Consider the following 16499-nt stretch of genomic DNA (forward strand, 5'->3'; position numbering starts at 1 on the left):
TAAATGCTGAATGCTGTTTATTGAAGGAGGGAAAAGGTCTTAAATGCAGGCTTACAGCACAATGGGAGAAGCCCAGAGGGCAGAAGTTTGCTTCCGATATAACTATGGAATTAAATTTATCATGGAACCCAGGCCATTCTTGCTGGGCAAACACTCTCCCAACTGACCCACATCCCCAGCCCTCAAACTGCAATTTTTAAAATTAAGCATTCTAGCATATTACAACCCAGTGATATACTGATTTGATAATGATGTGCTGAAAATCATGAGAAATAGTAAGAATATTTGTTATGTAATTAAGTTAGTTTCCATAAGAGCAGAAAACATTACATAACACAACCATGGCAATTCATATCTTACAATAGACTCCAATAGGAGCTGGGGTGTTTCAGGCAAGTTTTTGTTTTGTTTCTTTGGGGTTTGTGTTGTTTTTTGTTTGTGTTTGCCAATGCATGCACGAAGCATGGCCTGTGAAAAGTGTGCATGTTGTTTATTCAGAACCAAGACTGCAGTAAAGTCAACAGATAGACACTGGCTAGTCAGAAACACCTGATCTGACATAGGGTGGCAGGAACTGTCAGGTCCCAGGGACCCAGAGAAACTCCCCTTGAAAGAATGTGTGCTCCCCTTCTGGGTAGGGCAACACCCTACCACTCTCTGGAATTTTTGGTCCTTGTAGAAGAGTTAGGAAGGTTTGGTATAAGCACAGTGAGGAGTCTTTGAAACAATCAGTCGGGGAGAAATCGCTTATCTACTGCCTTCTGTGTGTGCATGATAGGCGTGTATATGCTTAAAATTATGGAATGTATAACCCAAGCCAGAGCAACCATCCAAAGTTAGGTAGCAATCCAGCTGTCAATCAGGGTAAGAATCTACCAGTTCCTGATCCTAGGGACCAACTCCACCCCCACACCTAAACTCCTAAGAAACACCCTGGATGTTAGCAGTCATTTAAAAGGTATCAGCTTCTTCCCCCATAAGCACCCCATAAACTCAATCCTGGTGGCAACTAGCAACTTCAAGCAGCATGCCCTCTATCCATCCTTCCAAGATGTTTGCTATAGCGGAAGAGAGCGCAGGCACATTGATGGGCACATGGTGCCCTCCAAACCCAACAGTTGAGTTCAAGTCGGGCATCTATTCTCTAGGATATTTAGATTCAGAAGCTCACTGCTTCCTATAAGAAACCAGGAAACAACCCAGTGAAGAAAAATTGATTTTTTTCTTTCAGTTTGGTCAAAGTGAGGAGACACAGACTTATTATTCCTCATCCTCTTCTGTAGCAGGGTTACTGTCTCATAGACTGGCTGAAGCAAAGGCCTGGGAGCATACATGCATGTTACATTGTTAGAACTGTGTGAAGCCTCTTCCCAGGAGGAAAGTCTCTTCTCTGGCATCTCTGAAGCCAGGGATTTAAACCTTTTTCTTCTAGTATGAGAACTGAACTGAAGTTTCCTGGATAAGAAGGTGGGGTGGAGGACATTATATCTGTGCTAAACATTCTACCTGGCTGATTGATTAGAAGGTCCGTGATTGTGGGGAGTTGGAATGTTATAGGCTGGAGCCAAATTATCTTGAGATATCTTAATTCCCAAAATAGCCATTTAAGTCGTGTGTGTGTGTGTGTGTGTGTGTGTGTGTGTGTGTGTGTGTGTGACCGAATGTCCTTGTGACCATTAGGCAAATTCTTGTGCAATGTAAGACCCTAGCTTCCACCAACTCAAATAATAAGAACGTCATGATACCTGAGACCTATAGCAAAGACTTGCCCCATTTTGCTGTACCCACCTACCTGATGTTTCCACCAATATATTTTAACGTGTCTTGATACCAACAAGTTGGCTCAGGGAGTAAAGCGGCCTGCTGCTCAAGCCTGACATCTGAAGTTTGGTCCCTAGAACCCATGGAAAGGAGTCAGATGCAGTGGCACACATCTGTAGCCCAGCACTCCTGTGAGACGGGAGGCAGAAACTGGAGAATCCCAGGCCAGCTAGCCCAAAGCAGCAAACTGGAGATACAGTTTGAAGTGACCTCATGCTCTAATTTTGAAGTCAAATTTTGTTAGATATTAGAGCATTTGCTTAGAGTCTCTTTTTCTTTTTATACTAAAATTACACATGTCTCTAATGGTCAGGTGCATTTCTTGGGGTTAACAAATAGATGAATCCTATTTAATCCAATCTAGCAGTCTATCTTTTGATGGTTTTTTTTTTTTTAACCATTCAATATTTTCCTAAACCTCATTTGCTTAACTATTGTTCCTGCATTTTGTTTTGTTTTGTTTTTCTGTAGCCTCAATGATAAGTTTATCTTTCTCTTTACTCTGAAGGATTACTTCAAGTATCTTCTGTAGTGTTGGCTTAGTGGTTATGAATTTCTTTACCTTACTTTTATCATGAAAAGCTCTTGTCTTCTTCAGCTGATAGTTTTGCTGGGTATAGCAGTGTTAGTTGACAGTTATGTGTTCTAGAGCTTGAAATACATCATTCCAAGTCTTCCTGGCTTTCAAACTTTCTGTTGAGAGACAGGTGTTATTCCCATGAGTCCATCTTTACATTTGACTTGGTGCTTCTCTAAGCTTCCAATACTTTGTGTATTTAGTGTTTTCACTATGACATGGAAGGATGGTGTTAGAAATGCTTCCCGCACCTGAATGGGCATCTCTTTAGACTTGAAAAAACTTCAACAAAATTATATTACTGAAAATGTTTTCCATGCCATCAGCATGAAATTCTCATTTTTTTCTAGGTCCAGGATTTGTAGATTTGGACTTTTTATAGTGTCTCATCTATCTTATTGTACTGTATTTTTATCTGAGCATTTCACCTACATTGACTTCTATTCCCAGCACTCAGTCCTGTCTTTGATGATTCTATCGGTGGCTTTCTGAAACCTCTCAACTTATTGCTTTCCATGTGCAGTAGGTTTTCAGTCTTCCTAGCTCTATATAGACTTCTTACATAACTCCTATCAACTTATTTCAGTCGGCCAACCGTATTCTCTGTTGTTTGTGTACCTTCTTTTGACTTCGTTGAACGTACTTAGAATCACTCCAATTCTTTGTCTAGGATTTCATCTCTCACTGGATGACCTTTCGGTGGGATCAGTAACTTTAGGGTGGTGTTGCCTTGGTTTATCACGTTTGTTTTTGCCTTTATGCTCGCACACACACACCCTTTATTTTTGGACAAGGTCTCATATAGCCATCTTGTTAAACATGACCTCTGACACTGACTCTTCTGCCTCCACCTCCCAAATGCTGTGATTATACATGTATACCACAAACCATAGCCTCATCTTGCCAGTTTTCTAAAATTCTCAATTAACTTTGAAATTTAAATTTAAAGCTTATTTGTATCTTTGTAACATTATTTTGTTTTGAATATCCATATTCTTTTGAATATCCATAGGCTGTATATTTCATCTTTCATTCCTGATATTGGTAAATTTTTGTTTAGTCCTAAGGGCTTAACTTTAAAAAAAAATTGGGGTTTTCAATTTTATTTTATTTTATTAAACTGATGTCTGATCTGATTTTTCTTTTTAAAAACTTACTTTGGGTTTCTTTCATCTTTTTCATTTTAGGTCTGTATTACATGATATCCTTAATTTTAAGTATTGCTTTTGATGTGGGAAAAATACCTCTGATATGTTATATTTTTATTGCCAGGAATTAGTTTTTATGATTCACTGACTGCCCCGTATGTCACACTGAAGTATATTGTTTTTTTGTTGTTGTTTTTTGTTTTTCGAGACAGAGTTTCTTTGTGTAGTTTTGGTGCCTGTCCTCTGGATCTTGCTCTGTAGATCAGGCTGGCCTCAAACCCAGAGATCCGCCTGGCTCTGCCTCCTAAGTGCTGGGATTAAAGGTGTGCGCCACCGCCACCTGGCAGTATATTGTTTAATATCTGAATATTGTTTATAAAAGTTTGACTGCTGATTTACATGTATATCCTCTCTAAGATTTCAGTTATTTGAAATACATCAGAACCTGTTTTATGAGCCCTCAAGATTATCTTGGTGAAATTTTCACGTGCAATAGAAAATCATATTAGATTAAGGCAATTCATCCACTCAGACTTTCTGTAGCTTCATACTTAATTTCATACTTATTGAGACATGTTAGTCCAAGCAGGCCTCTAACTCCCAGGCTTATGTTACTCTCCTGACATGGCCTGAGTAGCTAATATTATAGGTTTGTGTCACAGCAACCAGCTTATATTTAAAAACAAACAAAATAAACAAAAACCAAAAATCTGGCTGGAGAGATGGCTTAGCAGTTAAGAGCTCGGGCTGCTCTTCTAGAAGTCCTGAGTTTAATTCCCAGCAATTACATGGTAGCTCACAGCCATCTAAAATGGGGATCTGATACGCTCTTCTAGCATGCAGGCATTTATGCAAAAAATATGTAATCGTTTAAAAAATCTATTAATTTAAGCTGTATTAAAATATGAAACTATGGTTGTGACTTCATCTACCTGTATGCTTGTTTTCATTAACACATACTTACAAAAGTTCTCTAGTATTAGAAGTACTCTAAAACTACACAGAGGAACCATCCGGAAAAACCAAAAAATAAAAATAAAAAAATAAAAAATAGTACATTGTTTTCTCTTGTATAGGACCATGCCTCATGATTACAATATGTTCTTGGAGAAAATAAAACACTTATCTGCCTTAAAGTATGTCTTACAGGGAAGAAGAGGCAGGTGATCTCTGAGAGTTCTAGGCCAGCCTGGTCTACAGAGAGTTCCAAGACAGGCTCCAAAACTACAAAGAAACCTTGTCTCAAAAGACAAAATAAAAAGTATGTCTTACATCAATAATTAATATTTGCATGGTATATCTTTTTTTTAAACTTCCATGTTGTATTTAAATTGTCTCTTGGTTGTTCAGTTTTACCATCTCTACCTTTAACTGGAGTTTTTAGTATACCTATAGTTAATGAAGTTAACGATACCACTACATTTAGTGGACATCATTGGCACATTCCTCTTGCATGGAAGAACTACTTGCTATTTCTTTTTCTTTGGTCTTGTATGTCTTGTTTTCCTTTACTTGTGAGCCCGAGGACAACTTGCATTGAGTCAATTCACTTCTTCCACCAGGTGGGAGATTGAACCTGTGTTGTAGGGCATGGAGACAAGCACCTTTACCCTCAACTGTCTCATGGTCCTGTTATGTATTTCTTGCTAGTTTTTTGTTACTCTTTTTCCTTCTCTGCTTCCCATGTGGTCCACCTAGATTACACTAGAAACTCAAACTGTATCTGGAGGTTTTGTGCTGGTTGCTCTAAGGATTATGATGTGTGTCTTCACCACAGCATACTCCGTACACTAAATCAACAAATCCTCTAACAGTGCAGTTTCGTTTAGTACCTCACAATCTGCCTTTAACTGAGTGTTTAGTGTGTTTACATTTAATAAAATTATCATTACCACTAGATTTTGTGGACATCTTTGGCATACTCTCTGTAAAAATGATTTTTAGTCAAGAAGCAGATTCTTAAGAGAATGTAATATTTGGTAATATGAAAATGTTTTCCTATTTCTGTTCCTTAAGCCAGCAATTGGCATTTTGAGTATTCAAACTGTACATATACAGAGGTTAAGACAGAGAAAGAGAGGTTTGACCAAAACACTCTGGAGAATTTATTCAAATTCTGTGTTCAAAGACATTCTACGTGAACTTACTTAGCTATATATCCATCAGAAAGCCACCAACAGTGAGTCATTCAAACCTCTTTGGATCATTCCAATTGAAGAAAAAATCTGAACCATTTTAGGAAGCCCTAAAGTTTGTTTGATTTCCCTGTGCTTTATGTCACTGAGAAGAGATTAACAAAACCAAGTTTGGGAATAGTAATTTGGAGAGTCTGGCATTAAAAGCCAAAACCACCAATTCCAGTGATGTGAGGAACCAGCATCACAAGTGTCCTTAATTGACACAAATATTCTACTTCATTTTCAGAACATTTTCACTTAACAGTGAAAATAGTAAAGAGAAAAAAATTGCCACTTACTAATATTAAATTTAGAACAGTATACTAATGTTTCACACACATTTAATCTTCACAACCATGAGGTAGGTACTATCTCCCACTTTTCAATTAAGGAAACTAAGTAAATGATAGTTTAAAGAATTTGCTCAAGTTAGAAGCAAGTGCCAGAGCTGGGAAACAAATTCCATGTGTGATTTAGGTCGTGCCAAGTCTAGAACCTGCATCTTTAGACCACTCTTATATGCTGTCGTGTGTGTGTGTGTGTGTGTGTGTGTGTGTGTGTGTGTGTGTGTGTGTGTGTGTGTGTGTAGAGTGGATGAGAAATCCAGAAATCTACTTTTTTGACTAAATCAATCAAGGGAAGGTTGAGCAATGTGAAAATCTTAAAAGGCTGACAAGAAAAATTTTAAGCTAAAGAGTGGCTATAAAAATCTCAAAAGCAAAGAAATTTGTAGTTATGATTAAAAAGCTAAAAGATTTAAAGCAACATAGTAAGTATGCTAAGGATTTAACTATCCACTCAGAAAACTACCACCCCTAGCCAGCCCAAGGTACTAAGTGTTTACACCCATTCAGACCAGTACTTAGAAGTACATAATAAACTATCTGAGAAAACGAAACACTTATGCTCAACTGACAGTGTTGGCCTTATCAAGTTTCTGCGACTTCTTCCAAAACAGGTCAATAGACTTATGTTAAAGACAACATGTGTATTTAAAGTAGCAATTTTATTTGAGTTAAAATTATTTACAAAAACCCAAAGACATACTTCATGAAACTGGTACAAACTATTTTTTTTCCTGCCGTTGGCTTTTGCTCCAAAGATCACAGCTGAGAAATACTGTATAAAATAAAAATAGGATTGGATTCAGAAAAGTATCCTACTGTTCTAATATCCAACTGGTAGTATTTACAGAAATATTTACAATGGAAAAAAGGTTACCTTAAAACTTTAGTTAATTTGCAAGTCAGCCTCAAGTACCCTAAATGAGAGTTCTCCGAGGGTTAAAGACACACAAATGCACTGCAGGCGGTCGGGTGTATCTTCCTCACAACCCACCCCACCAGAAACCTGCATCTATCTATCAGTGCTTGACAATTAGTTATTATTTTTAAAACAAAACAAAACAAAAAACTGTTAAACACTGAGGTAAATCAATTATCAAATGATTACCAGTGTAACAGAAAAAATGTAATTCGCCCTGATTGATCTCATCCAACTGTTTACTGTTCCTTGCCATCTGCCACAACCAAAAATCTGTTCCCCAAATCCAATGATTAATAAATATCAATGTATTTTAAAATAATTAAAATATATGTAAATAAATTTGTGGACATTATTTACCAGTATGCTTTTAAAAAAAAGTTTGCTAAATTAGTTTGGTACTCAGGGCAAATACAATCTCAATCTTTCCCATATTACACTGGCACACTGTGTTCTTAAAAAGTGATGGGGAGGGGCTGGGTGGGTAGAAGGAAGAAAACAATTTGCCTAGAGTCAGTTACTTCCTTATAGATTTCCCAACAATCTGCATTATCAAAAATAGGAAGACAATAGAAGGCAGCCACTGCATTTAAAAACATTACAGCTGGCACTGATACAAGAGCCCCGGTTTGTTACTTTATACAAGGAAATAACAAAGTCTAAAATGAGTCAAAATTAGACTTTTAGCTATTTTCCCAATACACACCAAACTAATATTTTTATGGCTTCAAGTTTTACAAATCCAATGAAGAAACATGATGTAACTATCTGAAAGGTAATTAAAAGTATTAATGAAACATCTCTGGAAAGCCTGTCCTCAGGCCAATCAATTAAAAAGGGGGGAAAAAACCAATTAAAACAAAATAAAACATAACCAGTGGTCTGAACCAAACAAACAAAAAACCTATGAAATTGAACCTATAAACCATGTTCTGTGTGTTCCACAACTGTTTTCTAAACAACTGCTCTATGAACAAAGAATCTGAATAAAAAGGGTCTTCTCTACACCAGCAATTTTAAGGCTTTGCGCTTATGCAATTGATCCTGTCACTCTATAGAAGAATATACACGCTATCTGGAAAAAAAACGAATTCCACATTGGTGTTTTAGCTTCCTTATATTTACTGTACTGAACATTAGAAAATATATCTAGAGAAGTTCTCTCAAAACTTAACAACGTTTCAAGAGCCTCTCTAGCATTAAGTGTAAACTACCCTGGGTTTGTCTATTTTTGCTTAATCCTTTAACAGGGCACATTATCTTATATAATATAATATTCCCTCAAACTGCTACTTGTTTTCTTGTGCCTATAGCTATGACACGTTATGGTATGATATTGAATATGGTCATGGTCTCAGAAGTGAAAAATAGTTCAACACCCAAACCTAATCAAGAATAAAAAAATATACTATTAATCCCTTGTGTCTTTGGATTCCATCTAATTTTAAATATAGACAGTAGTTCAGGGAACAACAACAAAAAAAATTCACAAAATTATTAAAAGCTTTATTTACGATTGGAATCATTCAACAAAAAGCAAAAGCAAATGAGCCTGAAAAAGGAACTAAGCTGTTGTCTCGAATGTCCTCGAACATTCACTACCTCAGTAGCTAAGCTGCCTTTGCACCTGACTGCCATGACAACAGTGGCTCCACATACACAGCAGTTGCACTAACAGCAGCAAGTTCCCCCTTTCAACCTTGCTCAGAAGAAGCAAGGAACCGAGGGGAGGGTATAGACTCTGCCAAGTAAGTGTATTCAAATACTGCATGGGACTGTTAACAGCCTGAACCTTTCCCTCATTTTTGATAGCTGCAGATTGATGTAGTAACTGTCATTTAGCAAATGCAGAATGCATGATGATGAAGAAATCAGGTGGTCATAAAAATCCAAACACGAATGATACTGATGAATGTTCTTGGTATATCTTCAAGGACTTCTTTCATGACTTTTCTTTGTCTAAGGATAGCTCCAGCATTACCAAGCACCTGAAGCAAAGGTAAAGCAGCTAGCAATGTTCCAAATATTCAATCACTCTAGAGATAGACTTCTGGCCTGTTGTTCCAACAGCACACTGAAAGGGAAGGAAGAAGGAAATGATGGTTAGATACTAAAATCAATGTCTACCTTCTAAAGAAGCTACTCAAGTAAAGACTAGAAATCAGAGTACACTGAAATTGTATCACTGCCTTTACAATCTAGCATTTTGTCACAATAATTTGTGTTTGTGGGTAATACCACCTCATAGGCTAGAAGCTCAGGTGGAATAAAAGGAGAAAGCAGATACATAGGCATTCTCTATGGCCATTTTTAGTTTTAGTGTACTACATTTCAATTTAAAAACACATGCATTAGCCAGGTCCCACTATCCACACCTATTAATTTCAGCACTTGAAAGGCTGAAGCAGGAAGATTGCCAGTCTGGGCTCCAATGTAAGATTTTGTCTGGATAATAAAAAACTCATATAAACTGCAAAATGCAATAAAAGTTACTTACAGTAAGATTCATGAAGCTTAAGAATTTTTTAAGCATTTCTGTCATTATAGAGAAATCTCCTTCTGGAAGGTATTCCCTCACTGTAGTTACATTGATCTGAGGAAACAGATTAAAAAGTCAGTCATCTGGCAGAAAAAGATACTATAACCCACCCAATGTTGTTGGCCTGCTATGTATCTTACGGTAAACACCTACAAGAACCCCAGAACTCCTGAGTTACATCCATTCCACATTCACTTAACTATGTGCAGGCACCTTTGGGTCCACTCCCCACTCTACACCGCCCTACCCACAGAAAGAAAGGGTAAAGTCAAGCTAGCAAAGCTACAAAGGACTACCTGTGGATATTTATTTTTGGAACTGTAAAGAGAAAAGGCTGAAAAAAACTGCACTGCTGAATGTGTAGACAGAATACTTACTCACAGAGCTGTTTATAAAACAGATCAAAGAAAATTCTCCATGCTATAGAGGTAAATTAGAAGAATTAACTAAATCTTTAAATATATCATTTGTGATAAATTATGGGCCAATCCCAGAGGAGGTGAAGTTTCCCTTGATTATTAGCAAAAAGCAGCATATATATATTTAATACACACACACACACACACACACACACACACACACACACAACCTTGTAAGAGGAAACTATTACATGACCTGATTTAAAATTTCTATTTCATTATGTTTAAAAATGCTTAATTTAACTAGGCAATGGTGGCACATAATCCCAGCACTCAGGAGGCAGAGGCAGGCACATCCCTGAGTTTAAATTCTCAAATAGAGACTACAGAGAAGGCTCAGCAGTGAAGAAACTGGCTGCTTTTTCTAGAGAACCTGGGCTCGATTCCCAGCACCCACCATAGTGACTCCTAACTGTCTCTAACTGTCTGGCCTCCAAGCACCAGGCACATACATGATGCATGACATACATGCATATTGTGCTGGTTAGTTTTCTGTCAACTTTCCACAAACTAGAGTCATCTTGGAAGAGAACAGCAATTGAGGAATTGTGTCCATCAGACTGACCCGTAGACAAGTCTATGGGGCACTTTCTTGAATGATGACTGATGGGGTAGGGCCCAACCCAGAATGGGCAGCACTACCCCTAGGCCTTGAGTTATGTAAGAAAGAAAACTGAACAAGCCAGTAAGCAGCATTCCTTTATGGCTTCTGCTGACTGCCCTTCATGGAGGACTGTGAACTGTAATGGTGTTTTACAATAATAGAAAACTACAACACAGGCAAAACATCCACCCACATACATTTTTTTAATTAAAAAAAAAAAAAAAAACCCTGCTAAAATAATCATGTGCTACAAAAGTAGTATCAATCATTACGTTTAAACAGCCTCCATAACAGTGGACAGGATAATGGCTGTGGTAACTCTGAAGGACTGCTCAATAAAAAAGTATACTTCCAATAATGAATAAATAGCTCCTACGATGTGGATAAAAGGCCTTCATTAGTTCAAATCCTTTATCAACACACTAAAGAACTAAACATTTATAGTGGTTGTAGGAAGGACAGTTACAACATTTATAGTACAGGAAGTACAAAAGGAAAAATATAGCATGGACTATTTGAGAAACTTAATACCTATACAAGAGGGATGCAGGGTTTGGGAACTAAAGAAGCAGGCTTAACTGTGGGATTTTAAACACATAAGTAAATCCATCATTCACTCCATTGCTGCTGACAAGCCAGAGACAGAAAGGTTAGGTAATTAGCAAGAGCTCTGAAGAAAGCTAGATCTTGTGGCACTGCGCAAGAGTCAAAGAATACAGAGGCCAAGAACCTATGAGGGCAGTGAGGAGACTGACCACTGCAAACTGCCAGGTGCAAACTGGAAGAGTGGGCAACAGAAAATGAGACCAGACTTTATTGGGCTTCCTAAGCACAGGGCCACAGAACACATGCAATTCTGACTGCAGAGCGCTTCTACTTCCACAATGGGAAAGACCATTTATTTTATATTAGTGGTAGCATCTAGTTTTCTAATTATAAGGATCACCAAAGCAACATATACATCACCCTGTGGTTCTAAGAATCCACAATATTGTCCACAAATTCAGAACCTTCTTTTTTAGGAACAAGAAAACTACAGACACCCATAATGATGGCCACCTATCAGACTAACAGAACTTCAAGATCTATATTTCAGTACAGTTATACAATACTGTATAACTGTATAAGAAATTAAGGTAACTACTGAGCTTTCACTTTATCCACCTGTGCCACCACATATTTCAAAGGGAGCACTCACGGTGACATAAGATCATATTTGTTTTTCCAATGGCAACAGACTGTCCAATAGCTATAACCTCCACTTTTGTGTGATAGTTTAATTATGTAGACACCTGTATTTCTCATAAGTAATCCCTGATGAACTTAATCTACTAATGGTAATCCCATTTTCCTGGCCTGAAATTGGTTCAGAGGGACTCGGGCAACTGAGCACAGGTTTCACACTAGCCCTTCTTTTACTCCTACTACAGGTAACAGCAGCAGCTCATTCATCCATACCAAGAACTTTCCTGTTATACCTAATGCATTCTTAGTTTAGAATGTATCTTGAAAAGTTCAACAACTATTTGAAAGACTTTAACATCCCACAAACCTTCCTGGGTTTTTTTGTTTTGTTTTTTCTTATGACATTAAAAGCATTCCTGTTAGGTTTTGTTTTTGTTTGTTTGTTTGTTCTGAGGCTCTAAGCTCCTGCCTTTATCTCCAAGTCCTGGGATTCCAGGCATACACTGCCATGAGTAGTTTAGGAAGCAGCACTAAGGGCTACACCAGGGCTTCATGTATACCAAGCGAGCACTTTAGTAATGGAGCTACACCCTGAATCCACTAGCTCACTTTTTAATATTTTCAACAGTTTGACTCTCATAGGTATGTATATCAGTTTTTAAAAAAAGCAATGAAAACCAACAATTCACCCCATCTCAAATCTTACTATGAAAGCCTGTATTGGAAAGGAAATAAAGATAGTCAATGTATTAAAGAAACCACTAGAAAGTTAAGACATAGTCTTGACACTTTTTTTCCACAGGAAATTAAATAAAATTGTTTAAATAACCTCATGATTAGTCAAAAGCTCTTCTGAAATAAAAAGTATATATGAATGGGGAAAATTTTTAAAGTAAATAAATACATCAGGTAATGGCATGAAGCTGTTGCACAACAATCTTTTAAAGATACATTTTAATCTCTTAAAACATTTCTGAACTATTTACTTACAGGACTTTCCTGGCAGAGACACCCAAGAAGCAAGGCTGTGTAGGAGGCCACGATACAATCCTCCATGTGTTTGCCAGCATGTTGAAGGGCTGAGAACAGTTAAATAAAGAGTTTTAACAGTGTATCAACTGATACAAACTCTGCACCTTCAATTATTCTGTTATTACCTTAAAAGCTACTAAATGTAATGCGCTGACAACCCAGTATCCCAAATTAATAAAAACTAACTCAATTGGGACCTAAATATAAGAACTAAACTGTAACATACTTAAATATTGGTTTTTAAAAAGATACCACTAACAAAGTGGAAGTACACAATCATTTATCTGATAAGATGTTCAGAATACATAAAGAAGGCTTTCAATTTAATGACAAGATGAATAACCAGATTAAAAAGTAGGCAAGAGATTTGAATACATCATTTCTTCAAAGACACAAAAAGACCATAAACAAATGAAAATGTTCCACATAATGTCTTTAAAGAGCTGCAAATGAAACAAAAACTTTTCCGTCAACCAAAATGTCTATGAAAAAACACCTTCAAGGTGTGAATAAGCTGGAACCCTCACACATTGCTGATGGGCTGCTGCTACCACACTGGAAAACGATATCACTGTACTAGCTAGAAAGTAGAAACAGCTCAAATGCTCAGCAATGGACAGACAGATAAACAAAACCTAGTAAGACCATGCAATGAAATATGGTCTGACTATATAAATAAGGAATACAGTTTTACCAAATGCGAAAAACATGCATCTAACTGAAGTAAGTTCCTTAAAGAAAAAAAATTGTATGTTTCTTTTTATATGAAATTCCCTAAACAGGTAAATGGTTGGAGAGAGTAAATAGATCACTATTGGCAGTGGTGGGAGAGGAGGAAATGGAGAAGCTGACTGCCGACTGATACATAGTTTCTTTAGGGCTAAAGAAAACAAGTTCAACATTAGACAATAGGAATGAATACATAATTCTGAGAATATACTAAGCTATTGGATTACTCACTTTAAAAGGGTAATTTTATAGTATATGAATTATATCTCAATAAGCAATCATTTTTTAATAAGACTGCTAAAACAAAACTATGATTATAATATGCACTAAACTATCAAAGCTTATCTGGTTTAAACCACAGGCCTCTGAGTAAAAGACTATGACAAACCTATAGTAGCTAAGTTTCTTAGGAGCAAAATTTTCATAGAGTATCAGAACTTAGGGGAGAAGTAGCCTAACTGTGGTGGTATTGTGTTGCCCAAAATACTGTGCACTCTAATAAACCTATCTGGGGTCAGAGACAGAACAGCCACTAGATACAGAGGTTAGGCAGTGGTAGTAACACACGCCTTTAATCCTAGCATTCCAGAGATAGAAATCCCTCTGGATCTCTGTGAGTTCAAGGTCACATTGGAAACAGCCAGGCATGGTGACACACCCCTTTAATCCCAAGAAGTGAGCCTTTAATCCCAGGGAGTGATGGCAAAAACAGAAAGATATATAAGGCGTGGAGACCGGAAACTAGAAGCATTTGGCTGGTTAAGCTTTCAGGCTTTCAAGCAGCAATTCAGCTGAGATTCATTCTGGATGAGGACTCAGAGGCTTCCAGTCTGAGCAAACAGGATCAGCTGAAGAACTAGCAAGGTGAGGTTGGCTATAGCTTGTTCTGCTTCTCTGACCTTCCAGCATTCACCCCAATAACTGGCCCCAGGTTCATTCTTATTAATAAGACTCTTTAAGATTCCTGCTACAGCCGGGCGGTGGTGGCGCACGCCTTTAATCCCAGCACTCGGGAGGCAGAGGCAGGTGGATCTTTGTGAGTTCGAGGCCAGCCTGGGCTACCAAGTGAGATCCAGGAAAGGCGCAAAGCTACACAGAGAAACCCTGTCTCGAAAAACCAAAAAAAAAAAAAAAAAGATTCCTGCTACACCTAACAGAAAGAGAAGAGGCTCAACCTCAGTCTTCTAAGTGGAAAAGTTGAACACAATAAATTTCAAACCTTAGCTGGGAGGTAGTGGCACACGTCTTTGAATCCCAGCACTTAGGAGGTAGAGGAAGGCAGATCTCTGAGGCCATCCTGACTTACAGAGTGAGCCCCAGGACAGCCAAGGCTACAGAGAAACCCTGTCTGGAAAAACTAAACAACAACAACAAAAATAAAACATAAAAATAAAACCTTGGGGACCTAGTTACAAATAACTATTTTGTAGAATTTGTATATAAACCAAGTATCATAATTCCTAGAAACAACAGGTTGTCAATAATTCATTAGTAAAAATAGTGCCTCTAGCTAGGTATGTATTCCTCTTCTTTACCTAGCTGAGAACTACTACTGTAAAGTCTAACAAAATACGTCAGAGACTGAAAAAAAGAAATCTGAGAAATTCATCCTCTCCCCCTTAGAACTATGGTCTCATTATATAACCCAGGCTGGTTTCCAACCCACATTCTTTTGGCCTCAGCCTATCAACTGCTGGAATTACAGATGTGCACTATCATGTCCAGCTCAGCTGCTACTCTTTATAAAGGAGGGGAAGCACCAAGAAAGAAAAGTGATCTCTCAATGACACACACCATGCTCACTGATAGGAAGAATTACTTGTAAGTAATGAACTACCAAAGTTTAACTAGATAAACTATACAGACATTGTTAAATTGTAACAATACATGAATCAAAATGTTCTGAAGAAAAAAATCTTACGCTCACTGTGAATCTACCACTACTCAAGATAAACATGCCTTTATTGAGGTCGAGTTCTTCCTCCTCCTCCTCCTTCTTCTGCTTCTCCTCTGCACCATCAGTCCTTTCCGTTGACACCCACTGTATTTCCCCACTGGTTTCTTGCCACTCTCCACTCTTATCATGCTGAGTGGTGGGAGCATCTTTGATCAATTCATCTGTCTTACTTTCTGCCAACTGTGCTGCTCGCTCTCGTTCGAGAAATAGCTGATAAAAATTGTTTTTGAAAATCATTAAAAGGCATCAATAAGTTAGTCAAACCTAAGATCAGCACTAAACACATACAAGCAATACTAAATGATTTCAAATGATTGTATTTATATACACACACACACACACACACAACACACACACACACAACACACCCCAATTATAAAGTGGGAGGCACTAGAGAAAGGAGAGGGATAGAAATCTATTAAAAAAATGATCAAATGCCAACATGTACATATTCTAATATTTTGCTTTAAATAAGAATATCTGATTTTTAAAAAAGCTTGTCTTACATTTTACCAAAAGCCAAAACTGAAATATAAATGTTGTTAAGATTTAAGGAATCTAGGAACAGTTTATGTACTGTTTCCAATAGTGAAAGTCTCCATAATTGTCCTTAATCCAGGTAATACTACCTAGAAAATTAAAGGAAAAAAAAAAAACAAAAAAACTACCATTAAACAAACAAACAACAAAAAAAATCAACAACCCCATGCATATTGGATAAATTAACCAGTAGGAAAGGCAATAACTGAACTGCACTAGGTAAAGCAAAATAACTTCTTTACAAAAAATTAAAGATATAAAAATATAAAAGGTCCCAGGAAGAACTAGATCATAACATTATTTGCAGTTTTATTATTGAAGTATAAGACTATTAATAGAGTTTCCTATTACGTATTCCATTCAGTCAAGAGACCCACCAAATTCCTTATCTTCAATTACTTTATTTTCCTTTTGTTGTTATTGTGTTCAACACAAAAAGCACTTAATATACCCATTCACACCATTTGAGAAATGAAACAAGTTATTAATGAAAAATACCATATCAATT

At 37.2% G+C, this 16499-nt stretch overlaps 1 protein-coding gene across 3 annotated transcripts in view; it reads right to left on the bottom strand.

The window, feature by feature from the left end:
* Positions 1-6710: 6710 nt before the first annotated feature.
* Positions 6711-16499, bottom strand: part of Wapl (WAPL cohesin release factor) — a 67688-nt gene continuing 57899 nt past the window's right edge. For all 3 annotated transcript variants that reach the window (XM_028878319.2, XM_028878318.1, XM_028878320.2), the window contains 4 exons: positions 15454-15661; positions 12724-12812; positions 9484-9579; positions 6711-9060 (listed from right to left, as the gene is read on the bottom strand). In XM_028878319.2, coding sequence (XP_028734152.1) covers positions 8995-9060; positions 9484-9579; positions 12724-12812; positions 15454-15661 — 459 coding nt within the window. In that variant the 3' untranslated portion in view covers positions 6711-8994. The remainder of the gene's footprint in view (positions 9061-9483; positions 9580-12723; positions 12813-15453; positions 15662-16499) is intronic.

This window comes from Peromyscus leucopus, chromosome 9 (assembly GCF_004664715.2).
Source record: "Peromyscus leucopus breed LL Stock chromosome 9, UCI_PerLeu_2.1, whole genome shotgun sequence".
NCBI classification, from domain to species: Eukaryota; Metazoa; Chordata; class Mammalia; order Rodentia; family Cricetidae; genus Peromyscus; species Peromyscus leucopus.